This window comes from Hyperolius riggenbachi, chromosome 3 (genome assembly GCF_040937935.1).
Source record: "Hyperolius riggenbachi isolate aHypRig1 chromosome 3, aHypRig1.pri, whole genome shotgun sequence".
Lineage (NCBI taxonomy): Eukaryota > Metazoa > Chordata > Amphibia > Anura > Hyperoliidae > Hyperolius > Hyperolius riggenbachi.
The window spans coordinates 184,013,517-184,040,311 of record NC_090648.1 but is presented as its reverse complement, the minus strand read 5'-3'; the positions used below and the strand labels follow the sequence as shown (position 1 = coordinate 184,040,311).

The following is a 26,795-nucleotide window of genomic DNA, read 5'->3' as shown; positions in this document are numbered from 1 at the left end:
GCAAAGGCAACAAAGGAGTAAGAAGAAGCACATTAAGGTCATGGAGTGGCCTAGTCAGTCTCCGGACCTTAATCCAATAGAAAACCTATGGAGGGAGCTCAAGCTCAGAGTTGCACAGAGACAGCCTCAAAACCTTAGGGATATAGAGTTGATCTGCAAAGAGGAGTGGACCAACATTCCTCCTAAAATGTGTGCAAACTTGGTCATCAATTACAAGAAACGTTTGACCTCTGTGCTTGCAAACAAGGGTTTTTCCACTAAGTATTAAGTCTTTTATTGTTAGAGGGTTCAAAAACTTATTTCACTCAATGAAATGCAAATCAGTTGCTATCTTTCATTTGAGGTTATTTTTTCGATTTTCCATTTGATGTGCTATCTGCCACTGTTAAAATAAACCTACCATTGAAATGATACTGTTCTGAGACTTTTCATTTCTTTGTCATTGGACAAACTTACAAAATCAGTGAGGGGTCAAATAATTATTTCCTCCACTGTATATGCTGACTTATTTACATAGAAACTGCCCAACAAAATTTGACATGGTGTGGTCCCCTTGGATGAAATACCTTAAAAACCATGAATCCACTACGACTATTACCGGCAATACACAATGACGGACTGCATGGGATTGAGGTGTTGGTGGGGTGGGTGGTTTTGGGGTGAGGGTTTAATTGATTCTGTTTTTTCTTCTACATGCAAAAAAACTTCAATAAAAAAAAAAAAATTTACAAAAAGAAAAAAAAAAAATTTACAAAAATAAAAACTGCAGTAAAAATAGAAATTGACCTGCAGTGCCTTGTTCATGCCATCGCTGATTGTCTTTGACGACTGGACTTGCTGTAGCTGCAATCTTAACTGCGTAGCTTCTTGAAATGAACCTGCAGATTAAAATACTTGAAAGATTAGAAACAGCAAAACAGTATCCAAGACAGAATACACCATTTACAAGACAACATGGAATTCTTATCCAACCATATTACCAGTATGTAAGAGCTGTGCACATTGCTTCTGACTTTCCTCCAGACTCCTAGACAAGCGGTTAATGATTTCTGTTTTATCCAATTTTGTTTCTTCTTGCAGTCTTTCTGAATGCTTTAGCTGACTCTCTAGTCGACTGCAAATATCTTTCTGTTCAAGTAACAGCCATAAAAACAAGAATTTCAAAACATTAGGAAAGTATACAGTACAATCTACCCAGTGCAAAATAATGATATATATATATATATATATATATATATATATATATATATATATATATATATATATATATATATATATATATATATATATATATATATATATATATATATATATATATATATATATATATATACATACATACATACATACATACATACATACATACATACATACATACATACATACATACATACATACATACACACACACACAGGATCTTTTAGCATATTGTGATAAAGTTGATTATTTTCTGTAATGTACTGATAAACATTAGACTTTCATATATTTTAGATTCATTACACACAACTGAAGTAGTTCCAAGCCTTTTATTGTTAACCACCTTAGCGGTATGGACGAGCTCAGCTCGTCCATTACCGCCAGAGGGTGCCGCTCAGGCCCTGCTGGGCCGATTTTGATGAAATAAAGAGCAGCACACGCAGCCGGCACTTTGCCAGCCGCGTGTGCTGCCCGATCGCCGCCGCTCTGCGGCGATCCGCCGCGAGCAGCGGCGAAAGAGGGTCCCCCCAGCCGCCTGAGCCCTGCGCAGCCTGAACAAAAAGTTCCGGCCAGCGCTAAGGGCTGGATCGGAGGCGGCTGACGTCAGGACGTCGGCTGACGTCCATGACGTCACTCCGCTCGTCGCCATGGCGACAGGAGAAGCCAAACACGGAAGGCTGCTCATTGCGGCCTTCCGTGTTACTTTTGGCCGCCGGAGGCGATCAGAAGAACGCCTCCGGAGCGCCATCTAGTGGGCTTTCATGCAGCCAACTTTCAGTTGGCTGCATGAAATAGTTTTTTTTTTATTTAAAAAAAAAAAAACCCTCATGCAGCCGCCCTGGCGATCTTAATAGAACGCCAGGGTGGTTAATATTGATGATTTTGGCATACAGCTCATAAAGACCCAAAATTCCTATCTCAAAAAATTAGCATATTTCATCCGACCAATAAAAGAAAAGTGTTTTTAAAACAAAAAAAGTCAACCTTCAAATAATTATGTTCAGTTATGCACTCAATACATGCTCGGGAATCCTTTTGCAGAAATGACTGCTTCAATGCGGCGTGGCATGAAGGCAATCAGCCTGTGGCACTGCTCAGGTGTTATGGAGGCCCAGGATGCTTCGATAGCGGCCTTAAGCTCATCCAGAGTGTTGGGCCTTGCGTCTCTCAACTTTCTCTTCACAATACCCCACAGATTCTCTACGGGGTTCAGGTCAGGAGAGTTGGCAGGCCAATTGAGCACAGTAATACCATGGTCAGTAAACCATTTACCAGTGGTTTTGGCACTGTGAGCAGGTGCCAGGTCGTGCTAAAAAAATGAAATCTTCTTCTCCATAAAGCTTTTCAGCAGATGGAAGCATGAAGTGCTCCAAAATCTCCTGATAGCTAGCTGCATTGACCCTGCCCTTGATAAAACAGTGGACCAACACCAGTAGCTGACATAGCACCCCAGACCATCACTGACTGTGGGTACTTGACACTGGACTTTAGGCATTTTGGCATTTTCCTCTCCCCAGTCTTCCTCCAGACTCTGGCACCTTGATTTCCGAATGACATGTAAAAGTTGCTTTCATCTGAAAAAAGTACTTTGGACCACTGAGCAACAGTCCAGTGCTGCTTCTCTGTAGCCCAGGTCAGGCGCCTCTGCCGCTGTTTCTGATTCAAAAGTGGGTTCATGCTTCCATCTGCTGAAAAGCTTTATGGAGATGAAGGTTTCATTTTTCAGCACAACCTGGCACCTGCTCACAGTGCCGAAACCACTGGTAAATGGTTTACTGACCATTGTATTACTGTGCTCAATTGGCCTGCCAACTCTCCTGACCTGAACCCCATAGAGAATCTGTGGGATATTGTGAAGAGAAAGTTGAGAGACGCAAGACCCAACACTCTGGACGAGCTTAAGGCCGCTATCGAAGCATCCTGGGCCTCCATAACACCTGAGCAGTGCCACAGGCTGATTGCCTCCATTCCACGCCGCATTGAATCAGTCATTTCTGCAAAAGGATTCCCGACCAAGTATTGAGTGCATAACTGAACATAATTATTTGAAGGTTGACTTTTTTTGTTTTAAAAACACTTTTATTTTATTGGTCGGATGAAATATGCTAATTTTTTGAGATAGGAATTTTGGGTTTTCATGAGCTGTATGCCAAAATCATCAATATTAAAACAATAAAAGGCTTGGAACTACTTCAGTTGTAGTGTAATGAATCTAAAATATATGAAAGTCTAATGTTGATCAGTACATTACAGAAAATAATGAATTTTATCACAATATGCTAATTTTTTTAGAAGATCCTGTATATACACACACACACACACATACTGATACACACACACATACTGATGTGAAAAACTATTTGCCCCCTTCCTGATCTCTTATTCTTTTGCATGTTTGTTACACTTAAATGTTTCTGCTCATCAAAAACCGTTAACTATTAGTCAAAGATAACATAATTGAACACAAAATGCAGTTTTATATGATGGTTTTTATTATTTAGTGAGAAAAAAAAACTCCAAATCTAAATGGCCCTGTGTGAAAAAGTGTTTGCCCCCCTTGTTAAAAAATAACTGTGGTTTATCACACCTGAGTTCAATTTCTGTAGTCACCTCAAGGCCTGATTACTGCCACACCTGTTTCAATCAAGAAATCACTTAAATAGGAGCTATCCGACACAGATAAGTAGACCAAAAGCACCTCAAAAGCTAGACATCATGCCAAGATCCAAAGAAATTCAGGAACAAATGAGAACAAAAGTAATTGAGATCTATCAGTCTGGTAAAGTTTATAAAGCCATTTCTAAAGCTTTGGGACTCCAGCGAACCACAGTGAGAGCCATTATCCACAAATGGCAAAAACATGGAACAGTGATAAACCTTCCCAGGAGTGGCCGGCCGACCAAAATTACCCCAAGAGAGCAGAGGCCACAATAGACCCTAGGACAACATCTAAAGAACTGCAGGCCTCACTTGCCTCAATTAAGGTCAGTGTTCACGACTCCACCATAAGAGACTGGGCAAAAACGGCCTGCATGGCAGATATCCAAGGCGCAAACCACTTTTAAGCAAAAAGAACATTAAGGCTCGTCTCAATTTTGCTAAAAAACATCTCAATGATTGCCAAGACTTTTGGGAAAATACCTGTGGACCGATGAGACAAAAGTTGAACTTTTTGGAAGGTGCGTGTCCCGTTACATCTGGCGTAGAAGTAACACAGCATTTCAGCAAAAGAACATCATACCAACAGTAAAATATGGTGGTGATAGTGTGATGGTCTGGGGTTGTTTTGCTGCATCAGGACCTGGAAGGCTTGCTGTGATAGATGGAACCATGAATTCTACTGTCTACCAAAAAATCCTGAAGGGGAATGTCCGGCCATCTGTTCGTCAACTTAAGCTGAAGCGATCTTGGGTGCTGCAGCAGGACAATGACCTAAAACACACCAGCAAATCCACCTCTGAATGGCTGAAGAAAAACAAAATGAAGACTTTGAAGTGGCCTAGTCAAAGTCCTTTATAATGTAGTTGGGAGCGTGTCTTTTTAATAAATGGAAGAAAGACTAACATACTGCTAATTGATATATTGTTGAATATTTAAGCTCTTACTACTACTGAAAATTCCTGTGACTATCTACACAAATGAGGAGCACCTTACAGAGACTTCCTCTCTTTTAAAAATGAATTTTTGTACTTGTGTCAAAGATGTTTTGATATTTTTGTACCGCAAGAATTGAAAGACTTCGTGCTTTATATATTTGATGGTCCTTTCTATGAATATAGCTAGTCAAAGTCCTGACCTGAATCCTATTGAGATGTTGTGGCATGACCTTAAAAAGGCGGTTCATGCTAGAAAACCCTCAAATAAAGCTGAATTACAACAATTCTGCAAAGATGAGTGGGCCAAACTTCCTCCAGAGCGCTGTAAAAGACTCGTTGCAAGTTATCGCAAACGCTTGATTGCAGTTATTGCTGCTAATGGTGGCCCAACCAGTTATTAGGTTCAGGGGGCAATTTCTTTTTCACACAGGGCCATGTAGGTTTTGAGGTTTTTTTCTCACTAAATAATAAAAACCATCATTTAAAACTGCATTTTGTGTTCAATTATGTTGTCTTTGACTAATGGTTAACGGTTTTTGATGAGCAGAAACATTTAAGTGTGACAAACATGCAAAAGAATAAGAAATCAGGAAGGGGGCAAATAGTTTTTCACATCTATCGATCTATCTATAAAATGTTGTATACAAAAATGTTTTGCGAGTAGAATGCGTGCAAATATACTGCTTTAAATGTGAAACTCAGACCCGACCTTCACTAGGCTGTTCCCATTGGCTAACTGTCACTAGACCAGTGCCGAATAATCCTGTCACCAATATCACATAAATAGAGATGGAAACAGTTGGCAAATGGGGCCAGCTTAGTGATAGAGGGAGGGGCAGGCGCAATTATCAACTCAGGCACGAGTCTCACTCAAACATTTGGACATAGGTCTATATTATGGAAAACCACAAGGCATTTGTGTAGTGGACCTAATAAAAGTTACCAACTGTAAGGACTGCAAAGTATGTTATTTCTTGCTTAACCACATCCCGACCGCCGTATTGACAATTGGCGGCCGGGAAGTGGACCCCGCAAGGACCGCCGTATTGACAAATGGCGGCGGTCCTTGTAGGGGCATGGGCGGAGCGATCGCGTCATCCGTGACGCGATCCTCCGCCGGCGCCTGTCTCCGCTCACCCGCCGCAACATCCCGCCGGCCATACGGAAGCGCCGGCGGGATGTTAACCCTGCGATCGCCGCATACAAAGTGTATAATACACTTTGTAATGTTTACAAAGTGTATTATACAGGCTGCCTCCTGCCCTGGTGGTCTCAATGTCCGAGGGACCACCAGGGCAGGCTGCAGCCACCCTATGTCGCACCCAAGCACACTGATTTCTCCCACCCCTGCCCCAGATCGCCCACAGCACCCCTCAGACCCCCCCCTGCCCACCCCCCAGACCCCTGTTTGCACCCAATCACCCCCCTAATCACCCATCAATCACTCCCTGTCACTATCTGTAAACGCTATTTTTTTTTATCCCCCCCCCCCCTTCTCCCTGCTGATCACCCCCCCACCCCTCAGATTCTCCCCAGACCCCCCCCCCCCTGTGTACTGTATGCATCTATCCCCCTGATCACCTGTCAATCACCCATCAATCAGCCCTTGTCACTGCCACCCATCAATCAGCCCCTAACCTGCCCCTTGCGGGCAATCTGATCACCCACCCACACCAATAGATCGCCCGCAGATTCGACGTCAGATCACCTCCCAAGTGCAGTGTTTACATCTGTTATCTACCCTAAACACCCACTAATTACCCATCAATCACCCCCTATCACCACCTGTCACTGTTACCCATCAGATCAGACCCTAATCTGCCCCTTGCGGGCACCCAATCACCCGCCTACACGCTCAGATTGCCCTTAGACCCCCCTTATCAATTCGCCAGTGCAATATTAACATCTGTGCTTCCCTGTAATAACCCACTGATCACCTGTCAATCCCCTGTCAATCACCCCCTGTCACTGCCACCCATCAATCACCCCCTGTCACTGCCACCCATCAATCAGCCCCTAACCTGCCCCTTGCGGGCAATCTGATCACCCACCCACACCAATAGATCGCCCGCAGATCCGACATCAGATCACCTCCCAAGTGCAGTGTTTATATCTGTTCTCTACCCTAAACACCCACTAATTACGCATCAATCACCCCCTATCACCACCTGTCACTGTTACCCATCAGATCAGACCCTAATCTGCCCCTTGCGGGCACCCAATCAACCGCCTACACGCTCAGATTGCCTTCAGACCCCCCCCCCCCCACCCCTTATCAATTCGCCAGTGCATTAGTTACATCTGCTCTTCCCTGTAATAACCCACTGATCACCTTTCAATCACCCATCAATCACCCCCTGTCACTGCCACCCATCAATCACCCCCTGGCACTGCCACCCATCAATCTGCCCCTAACCTGCCCCTTGCGGGCAATCTGATCACCCACCCACACCAATAGATCGCCCGCAGATCCGACGTCAGATCACCTCCCAAGTGCAGTGTTTATATCTGTTCTCTACCCTAAACACCCACTAATTACCCATCAATTACCCCCTGTCACTGCTACCTATCAGATTAGACCCCTATCTGCCCCTAGGGCACTCAATCACCCGCCCAAACCCTCAGAATGCCCTCAGGCCCCAGCCCTGATCACCTCGCCAGTGCATTGCTTGCATCGATTCCCCCCTCTAATCACACCTTGAGACACCCATCAATCACCTCCTGTCACCCCCTAGCACACCTACCCATCAGATCAGGCCCTAATTTGCCCCGTGTGGGCTCCTGATCACTCGGCCAAACCCTCAGATCCCCCTCAGACCCCCTTCCGATCACCTCCCCAGTGCATTGATTGCATCTATTTTCCCCTCTAACCACCCCCTGAGACACCCATCAATCACCTCCTGTCACCCCCCTAGCACTCCTATCCATCAGATCAGGCCCAATACAACCTGTCATCTAAAAGGCCACCCTGCTTATGACCGGTTCCACAAAATTCGCCCCCTCATTGACCACCTGTCATCAAAATTTGCAGATGCTTATACCCCTGAACTCACGGTTTTGGGCCCGTAAAATGCCAGGGCGGTATAGGAACCCCACAAACTGACCCCATTTTAGAAAAAAGACACCCCAATGTATTCTGTTAGGTGTATGACGAGTTCATAGAAGATTTTATTTTTTGTCAAAAGTTAGCGGAAATTGGATTTTTATTGTTTTTTTTCACAAAGTGTCATTTTTCACTAACTTGTGACAACAAATAAAATCTTCTATGAACTCGCCATACACCTAACGGAATACCTTGGGGTGTCTTCTTTCTAAAATGGGGTCACTTGTGGGGTTCCTATACTGCCCTGGCATTTTAGGGGCCCTAAACCGTGAGTAGTCTAGAAAACAAATGCCTCAAAATGACCTGTGATTAGGACGTTGGGCCCCTTAGCGCACCTAGGCTGCAAAAAAGTGTCACACATGTGGTATCGCCGTACTCAGGAGAAGTAGTATAATGTGTTTTGGGGTGTATTTTTACACATACCCATGCTGGGTGGGAGAAATCTCTCTGTAAATGGACAATTGTGTGTAAAAAAAAAATCAAACAATTGTCATTTACATAGATATTTCTCCCACCCAGCATGGGTATGTGTAAAAATACACCCCAAAACACATTATACTACTTCTCCTGAGTACGGCGGTACCACGTGTGGCACTTTTTTGCACCCTAACTGCGCTAAGGGGCCCAAAGTCCAATGAGTACCTTTAGGATTTCACAGGTCATTTTGCGACATTTGGTTACAAGACTACTCCTCGCGGTTTAGGGCCCCTAAAATGCCAGGGCAGTATAGGAACCCCACAAATGACCCCATTCTAGAAAGAAGACACCCAAACGTATTCCGTTAGCAGTATGGTGAGTTCATAGAAGATTTTATTTTTTGTCACAAGTTAGCGGAAAATGACACTTTGTGAAAAAAAACAATTAAAATCAATTTCCGCTAACTTGTGACAAAAAAATAAAATCTTCTATGAACTCACCGTACTGCTAACGGAATACCTTGGGGTATCTTCTTTCTAAAATGGGGTCATTAGTGGGGTTCCTATACTGCCCTGGCATTTTAGGGGCCCTAAACCGTGAGTTGTCTTGAAACAAAAATGACCTGTGAAATCCTAAAGGTACTCATTGGACTTTGGGCCCCTTAGCGCAGTTAGGCTGCAAAAAAGTGCCAATCATGTGGTATCGCCGTACTCTGGAGAAGTAGTATAATGTGTTTTGGGGTGTATTTTTACACATACCCATGCTGGGTGGGAGAAATACCTCTGTAAATGTCTTTACAGTACGGTGAGTTCATAGAAGATTTTATTTTTTGTCACAAGTTAGCGGAAAATGACACTTTGTGAAAAAAAACAATTAATATCAATTTCCGCTAACTTGTGACAAAAAAATAAAATCTTCTATGAACTCACCGTACTACTAACGGAATACCTTGCGGTGTCTTCTTTCTAAAATGGGGTCATTTGTGGGGTTCCTATACTGTCCTGGCATTTTAGGGGCCCTAAACCGTGAGGAGTAGTCTTGAAACTAAATTTCTCAAAATGACCTGTGAAATCCTAAAGGTACTCATTGGACTTTGGGCCCCTTAGCGCAGTTAGGGTGCAAAAAAGTGCCACACGTGGTATCGCCGTACTCAGGAGAAGTAGTATAATGTGTTTTGGGGTGTATTTTTACACATACCCATGCTGAGTGGGAGAAAGATCTCTGTAAATGGACAATTGTGTTTAAAAAATTGTCATTTACAGAGATATTTCTCCCACCCAGCATCGGTATGTGTAAAAATACACCCCAAAACACATTATACTACTTCTCCTGAGTACGGCAATACCACGTGTGGCACTTTTTTGCAGCCTAACTGCGCTAAGGGGCCCAAAGTCCAATGAGCACCTTTAGGCTTTACAGGGGTGCTTACAAATTAGCACCCCCCAAAATGCGAGGACAGTAAACACACCCCACAAATGACCCCATTTTGGAAAGTAGACACTTCAAGGTATTCAGAGAGGGGCATGGTGAGTCCGTGGCAGATTTCATTTTTTTTTTTGTCGCAAGTTAGAAGAAATGGAAACTTTTTTTTTTTTTTTTGGTCACAAAGTGTCATTTTCCGCTTACTTGTGACAAAAATTAATATCTTCTATGAACTCACTATGCCTCTCAGTGAATACTTTGGGATGTCTTCTTTCCAAAATGGGGTCATTTGGGGGTATTTATACTATCCTGGAATTCTAGCCCCTCATGAAACATGTCAGGTGGTCAGAAAAGTCATAGATGCTTGAAAATGGGAAAATTCACTTTTTGCACCATAGTTTGTAAACGCTATAACTTTTACTCAAACCAATAAATATACACTGAATGGGTTTTTTTTAATCAAAAACATGTTTGTCCACATTTTTCGCGCTGCATGTATACAGAAATTTTACTTTATTTGAAAAATGTCAGCACAGAAAGTTAAAAAAATCATTTTTTTGCCAAGATTCATGTCTTTTTTGATGAATATAATAAAAAGTAAAAATCGCAGGAGCAATCAAATAGCACCAAAAGAAAGCTTTATTAGTGACAAGAAAAGGAGCCAAAATTCATTTAGGTGGTAGGTTGTATGAGCGAGCAATAATTCGTGAAAGCTGCAGTGGTCTGAATGGAAAAAAAGTGGGCGGTCCTTAAGGGGGGTAAAGCCCACGGTCCTCAAGTGGTTAAAACAGAACTGCAGGTTATTTCCAACACTTGTCCAAAAACCATAACCATTATGCTTCACTGCAGGACAACATTCAGAATGGGCAAAACCATGTAAAATATTCCCGTATGAGCTTGTAAGCCAAGCCAGCAGTTCTGGATGCATGCTCAGCCTAAAAAGGGCAAAATACATGTGCATGGCTCAAGCTATTGTCTAAAAGAGATGCATTATAATCATTTAAAGGGACTCCGAGCAGTGCAGAAACTATGGAAAGATGCACATCATTTTAAAGCTCTCTTTCTCCTCTTTCCAATGATATATAAATCGCCGCCCTACGCCTTTTAGTTTTCGCTATTTTCGCGATTGAAATTGCCGCGGCTGCGATTTCGGTCGCGAAAATAGAGAAAACTAAAAGGCGTAGGGCAACGATTTAGGTGTCGTCAGAAAGAGGAGAAAGAGAGCTTTAAAATGATATCCATCAAGCCATAGTTATATTGTATTACACAGGGCGACTTTTTGTCAAAGTCAGCAGCTGCATTAAGCAGAATGGAGCTGCTGACACTGGGGAAAGTGTCGCCCTGTGTAATACAATATAACTATGGCTTGATGGATATCATTTTAAAGCTCTCTTTCTCCTCTTTCTGACGACACCTAAATCGTTACCCTACACCTTTTAGTTTTCTCTATTTTCGCGATCGAAATCGCGGCTGCGGCAATTTCAATCGCGAAAATAGCGAAAACTAAAAGACGTAGGGTGGTGGTTTATATATCATTGGAAAGAGGAGAAAGAGCGCTTTAAAATGATATGCATCTTTCCATAGTTTCTGCACTGCTCGGAGTCCCTTTAAAGAGACTCTGAAGCGAGAATAAATCTCGCTTCAGAGCTTATATTCAGCAGGGGCATGTGTGCCCCTGCTAAAACGCCGCTATCCCGCGGCTGAACGGGGGTCCCTTACCCCCCAAATCCCCCCTTGCAAAATCTACGACCAACTTGGTCGTAGATTTTGCTGCTGCTGGAGGCAGGGCTAACGGCTGCAGCCCTGCCTCACAGCGCGTCTATCAGCGGCGCATTGCCGCCTCTCCCCCGCCCCTCTCAGCGGCGCATTGCCGCCTCTCCCCCGCCCCTCTCAGCAAAGGAAGACTGAGAGGGGCGGGGGAGAGGCGGAGATACGCACTGATAGACACGCGTGGAGGCAGGGCAGCGGCCATTAGCCCTGCCTCACCAGGAAGAGATCCCCGGGCACCACGGAGGGGATTTGGGAGGTAAGGGACCCCCGTTCAGCTGCAGGATAGCGGCGTTTTAGCAGGGGCACACATGCCCCTGCTGAATATAAGAGCTGAAGCGAGTTTTATTCTCGCTTCAGACTCTCTTTAAGAAGGTTTTTTTCTAAAACAAATTGACATCTTAACCTCCCTAGGCCATAATAGTGGACAATAAAGCATGATCTTTATCAGGCATTAGCTAGCACGGTTAAGAATAGCCCAATCTATGTAGACATTACCTTGCTTGTCTCATCCCTATACACAGCAAAGTGAGAAAACATTTCAGTTTTTCCACATAAAGTTCTATTTCAATTGTTCTCTACACTCTTCAGAAGTAGGCATGGTCCTAGTAAAAGTACAGAGCTTCCATCCTCTAGTCTGACATACTGTATGTAAACATCACTTCAGCCATTGTATCAGTAAGGTTATGGGATTATCCCGCATTATACCGCTTTTTGTCATTTATTAGGAATCACATACCTGTTCCTGGAGAGCTCTGTTAACATCATCGAGTTTCTGTTGCAGGGAAAGTAACTGTTCCTCACTCTTCTTTTTGAGCATTGAGACCACCATTTCATGCTGTTCCCGTGCTCTGTTTATAGAGTCTGAACGTCGTAAATCCATAACTTGTTGCTGCATACTCTCCATTGCAAGCTTGGCAACTTTTAACTCTTTCCTTAACTAAAGACAAGGAGCATTAGAACAAAAAGGAGACAGATGCTAAAGTTGAAAGATGCATATATCAGAATCAACTAAGCCAAGTGTGAATTATTGATATCCCTGACTAACAATATAAGCACAAACATATGAATTGCCTGAATTCAGTTCTAAATGTCACAGACAGGGCAAGGAACAAATTACAAACCAGGATAATGTGCTAAGGTTACTTATATCATATTGCAATTAACTAGCAATTAACCTTTTAAGAAAGCTGTTTATTTAAAAAAAGAAACATACAAAATAGATTGAATGCATAAAAGCTGAAGCAAAAAGTATTCCTACAATGCAAAAAATAGGTAATACAAAAACTTAAATAAGAAGGTAATCATAATAATAAATTAAAAAAAAACAAGTACTAGTGCACCGGTATAGATTTTCATTTCTGTAATGTTTATGTTATTGTAAATTTAGTTACACATGACGATACTTGTTGTAGTAGAAAGGACTTTTAGTGGTACATAATGTAATGAAGTTGAGAAACAATGTCCTAGATGCTAAAAAGAAAAAACAAAAACGTTTGTTTTGGTGACCCATTCTGGGAGTGTTCCTGACCTGTTCATCATTAGAAGTTAAACCATCCACATGGTTCTGCAGAGAAGCCATCTGTCCCCTCAGCTGAAGTTCCAGCTCTCTGGATGTCTGAAACATTGTCTGCGACTCCTGGAGACTAATGGCCAATCCATCCTTCTCATCTAAACCAGTATAAATGTGGGAAAAAAACCTCAATTATTTTTTATTTAGCACAGTATGAAGTAGTGATCGGTTTGTGACACAGAATAGTTATTGTTAGAAGTAAAGACAACATTATGTTGTCTTCCTTTTGAAGATCTCGTCAAAAACATCCTTTGTAGAAAAAAAAAAATGTTGTCATAAAACATTTATTTGAACCTTTGATAATGTCCGTGAAGGTCAAAACCGGTCAAGGATTGCCAAATGGAGGCAGCAGAACGCCCGAGTCACGTATGCTAACTGGTGATGGTGAAAGAGGGAGACGAAGCTGAACAAGCCAAAGTGCGCAGCAAGTCTTCACTAACTCATAAGCTCATTTGAATGTTCCTTGATTGGACATACCAGTTGAGGTTTTGAGTGTGTTTTTAATTGGTTTTGAGAAAAATAAATGGGTCTTTTTTCCCCATTTTGTTTTTTGTTATTTTCAAGATAAGACAATATACAAAATAGATAGCATTGTCCAAGTTACAGAGATGATAGCAACAGATTACTCCAGCCAGAAATGCATTACAATAGTATAGAGTTAGCCATAGATGGTACAATAGCCTAGGAGCTAATGTCGCGTGGCTCCAGCAAACTAGGACAGTGCAAATTTCAAGAGAAAAGTGAGAAATAAAATAAAATGTTTTAGAAGGGTAATTCACTATTGAGTTCCATGCTATTGCATGATGTATGGGCGGTGTAACAAAGGGAAGTTCTTGCCAGCAGCCATTAAAGCATGCCTGAACTCAGAACTTCCTCTCTGCTCTAAAATATATACAACAGCATAATAACCTTTAAAGAAAAACATTTGTTACAGCTGATGCAAATCCTGCAATAAATCTGCAAGTGGGTCTGCTTTCATGGAAGCAGACATATTGTTAATATTTTGTGTTAACAAATTAGCTGCTCTGCTGTGGCAGTAAGCTCACACAGTTAAGAGATCAAATTACAACTTGTGCCACAGATGAGGGGAATTAGACAGGCTAAACTCTCTAAATACATACAGGGTGCATTTCTCTATGTTTTCCTTCTGTCTTGTGCAAGAGTTCAGGTCCACTTTAAGACCAGAGAGGTTGAGAATAGAACACTTCATGACAATGGCCTCAATTCACTAAGCTTTATCAAACACTTTATCGAACGTTTGATAATTTAACTCATTTGTAAAATCTAATTTTGAATTCACTAAGGTGTTATAGATTTATCTGATTTTTTATCGATAAAATGTTCAATAAATCTATAATACCTTCGTGAATTCAAAATTAGATTTTACTCATGAGGTAAATTATCAAACGTTCGATAAAGTGTTTGATAAAGATTAGTGAATTGATGCCAATGTGTTCTGTCTTTAACTCTGATGAGTGGAGGCAGCGTTTACAGATATTGAAACAGAGCTAAACCGTGAGAGAAGAACTTTTTCTTCGAACGCCAGACTGTTTACTACTTTTGCTTACATTGGCCTGAGCAGCAGCGTTGTTCTCTGGCAGCTATTTCAGTGACATTTTTGAGCGCACCTGAGATTGTATTTTAAGTTCTGCTCACTTGCCACTACAGACCCTTTGCTCTGGCTACTTTTACCCGTCAAATTGCTGAACTGACAGATGATGTACTAGAGGCCTGTAGACAAGATAGACTGCTTGTCTCCCCTATTTCTCATGAGGCAAGTTTCTCTTAACTGTGCTGTCTAAAATGGAGAGCAGAATTAACTGTTCTCACCTCTATCAGGAATAACAGACTAATGCTAATAGACTGCAGAATAACTAAAGGCTCCTACACACAAAACAGTGATCCATCTCGAGTCTGTATGTGAACAGAGCTGAGTAAAAGGTGATAATCAATAGGAAGAGGGCAGTCAATTCCAGAACCATGGAGAAGACCTTCTATAAGAGAACCTTTGCAAAGCTCTGAAATAAGGCCGGGCGCCCACTTGCAATTGCAAAATCACTCTCAAAAACTGATGAGTTATTTTGCAACTAAAACAGAGCGATTCCAGAGTTACGGTATTTAGGGCCCTCACTGTCCTTTATTAACATTGCTGCAATAATTGTGCAGCGCCCGCGACTATGGGCTCTGCTCTAGTACTTTTGGAATCAGCAGCGATTGCGGCAATTCCAAAGGTTGGTTAAAGAAACACTGAAGCGGAAAAAAAATATATGATATAGTGAATTTGTTGTGTACTATGAATACTTACTAGAAGATTAGCAGCAAAGAAAATATTCTCATATTTTTATTTTCAGGTATATAGTGTTTTTTCTAACATTGCATCATTCTATAATATGTGCAGATTACACAACACTCTGCATTCAAAATGATTCTTTCAGAGCAGTCTGTGAACTAATGACCTCTCCTCTGGCAGAGAAAAAGTAAATAGTTAAAAGTCAGATAACAGCCCTCTCCATGACTTTGAAAGTCGTAGAGCTTAATGACTTGTTTGCATAGAGATAACAACTGGAGTTTCTTAACTCTTCCTGTACTGGAAACAATTAGACTGATGTATCTGATCTTAATGTTTTATTTCTTAGCTGTACTACACATACAAATCATAATATCATAATTTTTATTCCGCTTCAGTGTCTCTTTAAAGGGGAACTGAAGAGAGAGGTATACGGAGGCTGTCATGTTTATTTCCTTTGAAGCAATACCAGTTGCCTGGCAGCCCTGCTGGTCTATTTCTCTGCAGTAGTTTCTGAATAAAACCACAAACAAGCATGCAGCTAGTCTTGTCAGATCAGACTTATAAGTCTGAACCACTGAAACACCTGATCTGCTGCATGCTTGTTCAGGGGCTATGGCTAATAGTATTAGAGGCAGAGGATCAGCAGGGCTGCCAGGCAACTGGTATTGCTTAAAAGGAAATAAACATGACAGCCTCCATATACCTCTCTCTTCAGTTCCCCTTTAAAAGCACTCCAGTGGGCCATAGCCCTTACAGCCGTTTTTGGTCACAGATATAGGCATCTGAACTGGAATTTTTTCTTTACTCATATATTCTATTTACCTTCTGGTGAAGTAAGGGAACAAAAAAAAAAATACACTTTCATCATAGTGAGACATAATATGCTTATAAAAAGGATTCCCACCTTTCACTATTACAAGCTGATGATTGAGGTATCTCAGCTGCCGTTCACTTTCTTGCAGCTTTGCATCTAATTCTTCGAGCTGTCTGCCTCTTGCTTTGTAAAGAACTTGCAGCTGCACAAACTGCATATTGCTTGAAGTACCTGAAAAAATACAGCAGTCATTTTTATTATAAATATACTACCAAAGCTAAGAGTTATACATATAGGAGAAATCCCACAAATCTCTTACATTCGCCAGTATCCAAAAATTCTCTCTGAAGGTCCTCATAATTGCCATCTCCTCTTGCTGGGTCTGGCTTTATCACATCTTTACGCACACCATTTAACTGGTAGGGGTTGTATCTGACTGGAATAGTATCTGCTATTTGATCGCCATTTCCTTCTGGAACAGTGAACATCTATCAAAATGAAAAGACATCTAAAGTTATTGGGAAGTCATACAATTAAACATCCCCTAGCTATTAAAAAAACGGAACGTGAGTAGCTACATATAAAACATTAGCATCTATCACAGATATTAAAAAGCAACAGCTCCACACCACTTACTTTCTTCTTACTCTTGCGGAGACAAGTAAAATTTCTAGACAATTTCATGTACTGCTATTAAGATTATATTTTCACCGTCGCTACACCATAATTTGATGACGAATCACAGTCATGTATAAAACCAGGATGCAACTGAGAGTACCAGACATTAATAGAAAAGCTGCAGATATCACTGAAGAAACTGAAATATGGGCAGAAAGTGGAAGGAGATGTATTTAACAAACCTGTATTTGTTTGTGACCGGCCTCTAGAAGGTTTTCACCCAGCTGATGGCCACCATTAGTGTATGGCTGAAAGTCCTCCGGTAGATGATATAATTCACTGGTTGAACAGCGGTCAGGCACACCAAAATGATCATCCCCATGAAAGCTTCCAACATTGGATTCCTCATTGGTGGGGTCTCCATGATGGTTATGTTCATCTGTAAACATTTCCTCCTTGCTACCATTAGGGGCTCCCCATCCATTGTGGATTTTGTCTTCAACCGATTCATTTCGCAAAGGTCTAGTCTGCTGCCCCATATACTGTGGAGCAATCAGCTTGTCTGCACATGCATTTTTATACTTCTAAAAAGAAAATGACAAACAATTCACAACACTGTTACAGTTTTAAGGCATTAACAATACAGAAAAAAACACAACTCGTTCCAAAGCACATAGAAGCTTACATTTTGATGTTCAGATATTCCTCCGCCATCTCCCCACTGTGTCTCAGGGATCCAATGCTGATTACTTTAAGGGAAAGTCAAACGTGATACATTAAACTAAACTAAAGTATTACAAGAAGATATGTGAAAATGTATGGGATCTCTTGACCGACATGTGTATATGTATATGTATGTATGTATGCACATTATTTTCCCCTGTGAGCGTGCATAACCACACCCATCTCTAGCACAGTTAAGCATATAAATGAGCGGTGCTCATAGTTCAGTTAGTAGCTAGTAGAAGGTGAGGTGTTTTTAATTTCATTTCCCCCATTTTGCTGACCCCTGGGCTTTTGGCATGGTTCCCACTAGAACGCTGATAAAAACTAGCATTTTTGCCTGGTTAGAGTAGGACTCACCAGATCGGGGACACTTTGGCGCAGTTGGTGAGCTTAAACGCGTTAAAGCGTAACCAAGAGCCCCTGTCACTGTTTTCCTGTTGTGTGCTGCAGCGCTGTGTGTGCGTGCGCGCACAGTGGCTTGCACAAGTATTCAACCCCCTTTCCACATTTTGTCACATTACTGCCACAAACATGAATCGATTGTATTGAAATTCCACGTGAAAGACCAATACAAAGTGGTGTACACGTGGAAAATGGAACAAAGATCATACATGATTCCAAACATTTTTTACAAATAACTGCAAAGTGCCGTGTGCGTAATTATTCGGCCCCCTTTGGTCTGAGTGCAGTCAGTTGCCCATAGACATTGTCTGATGAGTGCTAATGACTAAATAGAGTGCACCTGTGTGTAATCTAATGTCAGTACAAATACAGCTGCTCTGTGACGGCCTCAGAGGTTGTCTAAGAGAATCTTGGGAGCAACAACACCGTGAAGTCCAAAGAACACACCAGACAGGTCGGGGATAAAGTTATTGAGAAATTTAAAGCAGGCGTAGGCTACAAAAAGATTTCCAAAGCCTTGAACATCCCATGGAGCACTGTTCACGCGATCATTCAGAAATGGAAGGAGTATGGCACAACTGTAAACCTACCAAGACAAGGTTGTCCACCTAAACTCACAGGCCGAACAAGGAGAGCGCTGATCAGAAATGCAGTCAAGAGGCCCATGGTGACTCTGGACGAGCTGCAGAGATCTACAGCTCAGGTGGGGGAGTCTGTCTATAGGAAAACTATTAGTCATGCACTGCACAAAGTTGGCCTTTATGGAAGAATGGCAAGAAGAAAGCCATGGTTAACAGAAAAGCATAAGAAGTCCCGTTTGCAGTTTGCCACAAGCCATGTGGGGGACACAGCAAACATGTGGAAGAAGGTGCTCTGGTCAGATGAGACCAAAGCGGAACTTTTTGGCCAAAATGCAAAACGCTGCGTGTGGCGGAAAACAAACACTGCACATCACTCTCAACACACCATCCCCACTGTCAAATATGGTGGTGGCAGCATCATGCTCTGGGGGTGCTTCTCTTCAGCAGGGACAGGGAAGCTGGTCAGAGTTGATGGGAAGATGGATGGAGCCAAATACAGGGCAATCTTGGAAGAAAACCTCTTGGAGTCTGCAAAAGACTTGAGACTGGGGCGGAGGTTCACCTTCCAGCAGGACAACGACCCTAAACATCAAGCCAGGTCAACAATGGAATGGTTTAAAACAAAACATATCCATGTGTTAAAATTGCCCAGTCAAAGTCCAGCTCTAAATCCAATCGAGAATCTGTGGCAAGATCTGAAAACTGCTGTTCACAAACGCTGTCCATCTAATCTGACTGAGCTGGAGCTGTTATGCAAAGAAGAATGGGCAAGGATTTCAGTCTCTAGATGCGCAAAGCTGGTAGAGACATACCCTAAAAGACTGGCAGCTGTAATTGCAGCAAAAGGTGGTTCTACAAAGTATTGACTCAGGGGGCTGAATAATTCCGCACATCCCACTTTGCAGTTATTCATTTGTAAAAAATGTTTGCAATCATGTATGATTTTCGTTCCACTTCTCACATGTACACCACTTTGTACTGGTCTTTCACGTGGAATTTCAATACAAGGCGTTAGGCGGCTCCATCCGCATAAGGTCTCCCAGAGTGCCGCTGATTGGCCGGCGGGACCACATGATGCGGAGCGAGACACTCCGCATCACGTGGTCCCGCCGGCCAATCAGCGGCCGCCAGTGCATATTAAGTAGCCATGTGCGCGGCTACTGTAGCGGCATCTCCCCGCCTCCTCTCCGCCTCCCACTGAGCATGTGCAAACAGTCTAACGTAGAACGCACAGCATGCTGCACTTTCACTACAACGTGCAGCGTTACATGTAACGCAACGTGAGCACTGTGAACAGCCCACTTGTGTTACATTGCTGTGCGTTGGGGGAACGTTACAGGCTGCACTAACGTGCACCTGTAACGTCCCACTGTGAAAGCAGCCTCAGTGTTAAAATAAAGGGAATACATAGAATAAAATATGAAGTATTTTTCTTCAGTGGCGCTGTTTATTTTCAGATTGTAATTGGTGAAAAGAAAGAGTTATTTCTTCAATTTTTTTTTTTCTTCCTTTTTCCTTTTAAAACTAATAGGGAAAAAAAATAATTGCTAAAGAAAAAAAGCACCCAAAGAAAGTCGATTGTCCCCCCCAAAAAATGATGTTTATATAACTAAGGTGTCATAAATAGTGAAAAAGTTATTGCTGATTAAATAGGGGCATAGCTAAAAATGTCAAAACTCTTCTGCTGGTTAAAGGGAAAACAGGCCAAGATGTGAAGTGGTTAATAAAACAGACCTAATGGCTAATTGTATACTGTAGTGTTCTAATGTGTCTATCAAGCATCATGTCATGTGTCATAATGCAACAGTCAATTACAAAAAAAAAATATAAACTGCAAAAGGAAAACGTTGGGGCTTACTGTTCCGACAACTCCTGGTCACTGCAATCGCTGTAGTTGGGTTCTGAATTGGAGCAGAGGCTGTCATCAAGCATGTCATGGGGAAGGTCTGTTAATAATTGCTGTAACTGAAGAAAATGTTGAGTTAAGAATCACAATTAAACATTTACCAGTGTTCTGCCAACTCTTTAGAGCCAACATAAATTGTTTAAAGTGTGCTTCTTTGATATCCCCTTCCAGACTAATGTTTTGCTTAGGCTGACTTCTTGTTTGTGTTCTCTCCAGAGGACAACAACAATGAATCAAACAAAACAGCAATGTTCTTAAACTACGCCCCAGAAATAACCAAAAATAGTGAAATAATTACCACTTCACTTTCTGGATGCTGTGGGGAAGAGTAATAAGGCCCAATATTGATTGTACTTCCCCAACCAATAACTTTAAAGTGTAACTGTTGGGCATAAAAAAAGGCTTTATTTTTAGCTGGTAAACAAGTAACAAGGATGCTAACCAAGCAATACAAAAAGTTAAAATCCCTATTACTTTTCTTGTTGATAAATGATCATTCCGCAGTTTACCTGACTCTTATTTGGTATGTTGCCGCACAATGTAAGCTGCAGAGCATGCTGGGTTTTCTTTCTTTGCTGTGTTACTTTCCTTTCAGACTTAACTAATGCAGCCTGATTGACTGAAGCCTCTTTCCCTTCCCACACCTCTGTTCCTCTCTCATTGGCCAATATTTCTCATGCTGAGAAAATGCACTTTCTATTGCAGAACTGGGTGGGAGTGCCTGAAGCCTGGGAGGAGGGCAGGCAATGCATACACAATCATGGCAGAGGAGAGTAAGGGAGGAAATTACATCAAGATTGGATACAAGATAAACACAGGTAAACTGGAGAATCCTAAAAAAATCCTTTTTTTTACTATAGGAAAATCACTGTAAGCAAAAACGGAGACAGTGCAATACATATGTTATGTAAGTTTTTCTGAGATAGATAGAATGGCTGACAGCTCCTCTTTAACAAGCCACTGTCTGCCCATTGTTTACAAATGTTCTCTTCAGCAGCTGTTGTGCGGGCATATTGTTCCTGACTTTCTTCTTCCTTCTCCTGGATCATTCCTTTACATTACACTGTTAAAGTGGTCTAACACCCAGCATTTCAACTTTGCTTTAAAAGATTGCTTACAGCTTATAAACTATTATGCCAGATTTTTTTTTTAGCAGAAATTCACTGAATGGATTAAACATGACATTTTAGTGCTGCATTTAGCTAGAAATCCTCCTCCGTGCTTGCTTGTTTAGTTACAAATGTATCTATCTACAATGTAACAAACAAAACACTGCTCTGAGAGAACAAAGAGGGCTTCCCCGGCAGGCTTTTCAAAGGTCTATTTGTATTCCAAATAAAGATACATTTGTAACTACAGATAAGAACGGATGCGGATTCCTAGTTAAATCCAACACTAAAATGTCATGTTTAACCCATTCAGTGAATTTCTGCTTAAAAAAAAAAATCTGGCATAATAGTTTGTAAGCTGTAAGCAATCTTTTAAAGCAAAGTTGTAATGCTGGGTGTTAAACCGCTTTAACCATCCCCTACTGTTAAAGATCCTCTTCAATCTACTCCTTATACTATCAGAATTCAAGACAATTCCCTTCTTGGTTCTGTTCATGTTTATCTGACCACTTTTTGAATTTGTCCTTAGTGTCTCTTACTTGTCCATTTACCTCCCAGGTTGTGTTTCCTAAGGAACACGTTTCTATTTCCATATGCTACTCTCTTTGTACCTCCTGCTTTGTCAATCTCTTATTTTGGATCATACCATCAATATTCACCTTTCCATTTCTGACTTGCCTCCCTCTAACCTAGCAAAAAAAATGACACTGCCTGTCAGCCATTTCATTAGAGATGTCCCAGAGATCTCCAAATCTCAATCTGATGAAAACGTAACTAATCATCTATCACATTCATGGAAGCAGACACATTTATATGTATTTTACTTTAAAACAAAGCACATTGCCTGGCTGTCCTGCTGGCGTACGTTAAAAAGGGGCGCTGGGAAAAAAGGGCGCCGGGTTTTAAACGATAAACATGGATAACGTTTAAAAATATAATGTACTATATTTCGTTTAAAAATAATGTTTTATAAAGTTATAAATCATTAAATAATGTGCATGAAATTGGCAATTGTGAAAACGTTAATCTTCCGTTTAAAAAGTGAAACGTATAATAACGTTTAAAAAAAAAAATAGTAAGTAACCCTCCCTGTACCTACCCCTAACCCCTAGACCCCCGTGTTGGTGCCTAAACCTAAGACCCCCCTGGTGGTGCCTAAACCTAAGACTCCCCTGATGGTGCCTAAACCTAAGACTCCCCTGGTGGTGCCTAAACCTAAGACTCCCCTGGTGGTGCCTAAACCTAAGACCCCCCTGTTGATGCCTAAACCTAAGACCCCCCTGGTGGTGCCTAAACCTAAGACCCCCCTGTGATAAGCATTAAAGAGACTCTGTAACAACAAAAAGATCCCCTGGGGGGTACTCACCTCGGGTGGGGGAAGCCTCAGGATCCTAATGAGGCTTCCCACGCCGTCCTCTGTCCCACGGAGGTCTCGCTGCAGCCCTCCGAACAGCCGGCGACTGTGCCGACTGTTCAATTCAATATTTACCTTTGCAGGCTCCAGCGGGGGCGCTGTGGCTGCTTTCGCTCCGAAGGAGGCGGAAATACCCGATCTCAGTCGGGTCCGCTCTACTGCGCAGGCGCCGGAGACTTGCGCCTGCGCAGTAGAGCGGACCCGACGGCGATCGGGTATTTCCGCCTCCTTCGGAGCGAAAGCAGCCAGAGCGCCTGCGCAGGAGCCTGCAAAGGTAAATATTACGTCACCGCTGTACGGAGGGCTACAGCGAGACCCCCGAGGGACGCAGGACGGCGTGGGAAGCCTCATTAGGATCCTGAGGCTTCCCCCACCCGAGGTGAGTACCCCTCAGGGGCCGTTTTTTCGTTACAGTTCCTCTTTAATAACGTGTGAAAAAAATATTGTGCTGTTTTTCGTTTAAAAATAATGTTTTAAAAAAGATTGTACTGTTTTTCGTTTAAAAATAATGTTTAAAAAATTATAAATCATAAAATAATGTGTAATCATGAGAAGCAGTTATAAAACAGTAAAAGTCTCCGGGCGCCGCTTATAAAACGTTATTTTTCTCCGGCGCCCTTTTTTCCTGTCGGGCGCCCATTAAACGATATTTATTATGGGAGTGAATGGCGGCGCCCGATTTGTCCACTTGCCTCAGGCGCCCGAATTTACTGTTCCCGTCCTGCTGATCCTCTGTCTATAAAACGTTTAAACATATACCCTGAACAAGCATGCAGACCAAATGTTTCTAGCTGCAGTCTGACTAGTTTAGCGATGTTTGTTTCAGGTGTGTGATTCAGACACTACTGATGCAACACGATGGCATAGTAGTTCGCTCTCTCGCCTTCCAGAGCTGGGTCCCCGATTCGAATCCCAGCCTGGGCAACATCCGCACTGAGTTTGTATGTTCCCCCACGTCTGCGTGGGTTTCTGGTTTCCTCTCACATCGCAAAAAACATACAGATAAGTCAATTGGCTTCCCCCTAAATTGGCCCTAGACAAGATACATACACTATACAATACATATATAGACATATGACTATGGTAGGGATCAGATTGTGAACTCCTCTGAGGGACAGTTACGTGAAAAGACAATATACTCTAAAGTGATGTGGAAGATGTCAGCGCTATATAAATACTACTAATAATAATGATGCCAGAATGATCAGCAGGACTGCCAGGCAACTGGTACTGTTAAAAAGATAATGAATATGGAAACCTCCATATCACTGTCACAAGTTGGCTGAGGTGGGCGATAATACAGCGTGTGTACAGCAACAGAGTCCTGCCTGGCCAGCCATCCGCCAGGCTGATACATTCGGCCAAGCGACAATTGATTTGTTCTCCCCACACATGCGCTGTTCTGCTTTTTCTCAGTTTTGTATTTTGTTTGCTTATTTTTTTTGTTTCCAACACTGGCTGTCACAACTCAAGTCTACATAGTTGTATACAAAATTCATTGAGGCAAAAACAATACAAGTGGCAACTCATACACATAGTGCACATGTACATTGTGTTCAACAGCAGAAAAAAATGTTCTACTAGAAGATGAGATATTAACGCCAGTTTGTTTCACTGAGAAAACTACATTGCTGTAATTTTATCTATGGCCAAAGTGCAGCCATGTATAAAACCACAGATCAGTGCAGGGATATTGACTGAATATTCATATTACAGTGCAGTTTATGTTATGGCATTATTTCATGAGTAAATGAAGCATTTCCATAACGGCCATTTTCCCACAATAGTTCAAGCAGAAATTACACAGCAGATGGTGTCAGTAATTTAATCCCAGATGTATTACAAAAAAGGTGTGTGAGTTCCAGATAAACCAGACAGTTTGGCGCCCTTTACAGAACAAGTTGTTTCAGGCACTACTCTGTCACAATTTATCAACAAGAGTCAAAGGTGACAATATGAGGTGGTTGCATATAAAGGACTTTCTTACCAGCTGTTCTCTGGCGTAGTCCTCCTGATCATATTCTTCATTGTCATTTTGTTGGGTCTGTAGTGCTCCACTGTCAAAGTCTATAGACATTGTATATAATAGGATTTCTTTGTAGGAGCACTAGTCTGTAAAATAAAGAAAATATTAAAAAGTGATTGGTTCAGTAAGAAGTAGAAAATTCAATTCAGCGTTCCTTCTGTTCTCCCTTAAAGCGGAATATAACTGTAATGATCTGCTCAGCTGCCTGTGCAGGCAGGCAGCTTTTTGACCATTGTTCAGGTCTGCATTCTGCAGGTCTCTGGAAGAGAGACCTTTTGTCAGTTTTTCAGCTTGCTGCTGCTGAAGAATTTGCATACGTTTGTCATGCAAATTGCCTAGCCACATCCCTTGTAGGCCTGCTCTATATATACACCATGTGATATCACAGACCTTCGCTGGTCATAAGGATTCTTCCTGTGAAACACTCTGGAGAGTGTCAGCCTTGCTCATTGTTTGAATATTAGCTTAGAGTAATTGCTGGGACTGCACTCGGCAGGTTCCCTAGTGCAGTTAGGATTGCATATCTGTTTTGTCTGTCTGTTGCGATTGTCCTGTCCCTGCGGTGGTCGACAGGAAGTCGTTCTGATCTTTGTTCTTGGAGCATAGCTGGAGCAGCGGTTGCTACCAGCTATCTCCTCTGTCTTCCCTGGATCGCACTGGCCTCTTTTCGCTAGTGCTGTGGATCCGTCTGATCTCCATCTCTCTGTCTCCCTGGATCGCACTGGCCTCTTTTCGCTAGTGCTGTGGATCCTATCTCTCGCTTGTTCCTGCTTTCGTGTGTCTGTCTTGTCTTCTACGAACGCTTGCTGGAGGCTCGGTGAGGTAACCGTTAAGCAAGCGCTCGCGTCCTCTGTTTTATGTTTGTCTGTCGGTGGTTAGTTAGGCGTGTTTGTCTCTATTGTGCTTATCACGTGGAGACCGCGCATAAACGCGTGCACTGTTGCGAATTAGTGCGGTGTTCGCGTTTAGCTAGCGTTTGTTGTTTTCCGTATCTCTTCATTGTATGATTTGCTGTGCCTTTGCTACTCTCGTGCTCTGCCTTGCTGTAGCCTTGTGTCACGTCTGGCGATCGCACCTCTCGCGATCGCGTTCCTACTTCATATCTGCTGTGGTGTGTGAGCACCGTCGCGGGTTGGCGACTAGTTTGGTGCACACACATACAATCTGTCTCTGGGCTCATTCTCAATCGCCTCTCTTGCGATTGCGTTTCTTCCCTTCGTACAATTCCTGTCTGGCGTGTGTAGTAGGGCAGAGGAGCTGTTCCTCTGCACTCCACAGCTCCACCTGCAGACAGGAATTTCCCTCTACAGGTGCATTGCACCTTCTGCTGGGTTCCCGCAAATCATACGCTTGTGGAGGATTTCCGCAGTGTCAGCGCACATCTTGTGCGCTGATCACGGAGAGAATTCCACAACCGTTACAATAACCCTGCATTTCAACTTTGCTCTAAAACATTATTTACAGCATATTATATGCAACCAGCATTTTTTTTTTACTAGACCAGCATTGGAAGGGTTACACACAGAGCTTTAAAGTTCCATGGATAGAAATGCTGCCGCAGCCGAAGTTTGGATAGATACATTTAAGTAATCACAATGTAACAAGTGTGGAATGTGACACACACTCTCTGACTGTGCAGGAGCTGGAGGACAGCCAGAAAGTGTGTAACATTCACCACTTGTTACATTGTGTTTACTTAAATGTATCTATCTAAACTTCAGATGCTTCTGCATTTCTAGCCACGGAACTTTAAAGCTGTGTGTGTAACCCTTCCAATGCTGGTCTAGTAAAAAAAAAAAATTACAACTTCTGAGGGCAGGGAGAGATAAAATAC

At 42.3% G+C, this 26,795-nt stretch overlaps 1 protein-coding gene across 4 annotated transcripts in view; it reads right to left on the bottom strand.

The window, feature by feature from the left end:
- Nucleotides 1-26,795, bottom strand: part of CEP152 (centrosomal protein 152) — a 108,941-nt gene that overhangs the window by 69,512 nt on the left and 12,634 nt on the right. For all 4 annotated transcript variants that reach the window (XM_068275422.1, XM_068275420.1, XM_068275424.1 and 1 more), the window contains exons 2-11: nt 24,923-25,047; nt 20,365-20,471; nt 17,483-17,546; nt 17,040-17,381; nt 16,499-16,667; nt 16,270-16,410; nt 13,034-13,173; nt 12,242-12,442; nt 981-1,128; nt 787-878 (exon numbers count right to left, since the gene is read on the bottom strand). In XM_068275422.1, coding sequence (XP_068131523.1) covers nt 787-878; nt 981-1,128; nt 12,242-12,442; nt 13,034-13,173; nt 16,270-16,410; nt 16,499-16,667; nt 17,040-17,381; nt 17,483-17,546; nt 20,365-20,471; nt 24,923-25,012 — 1,494 coding nt within the window. In that variant the 5' untranslated portion in view covers nt 25,013-25,047. The remainder of the gene's footprint in view (nt 1-786; nt 879-980; nt 1,129-12,241; nt 12,443-13,033; nt 13,174-16,269; nt 16,411-16,498; nt 16,668-17,039; nt 17,382-17,482; nt 17,547-20,364; nt 20,472-24,922; nt 25,048-26,795) is intronic.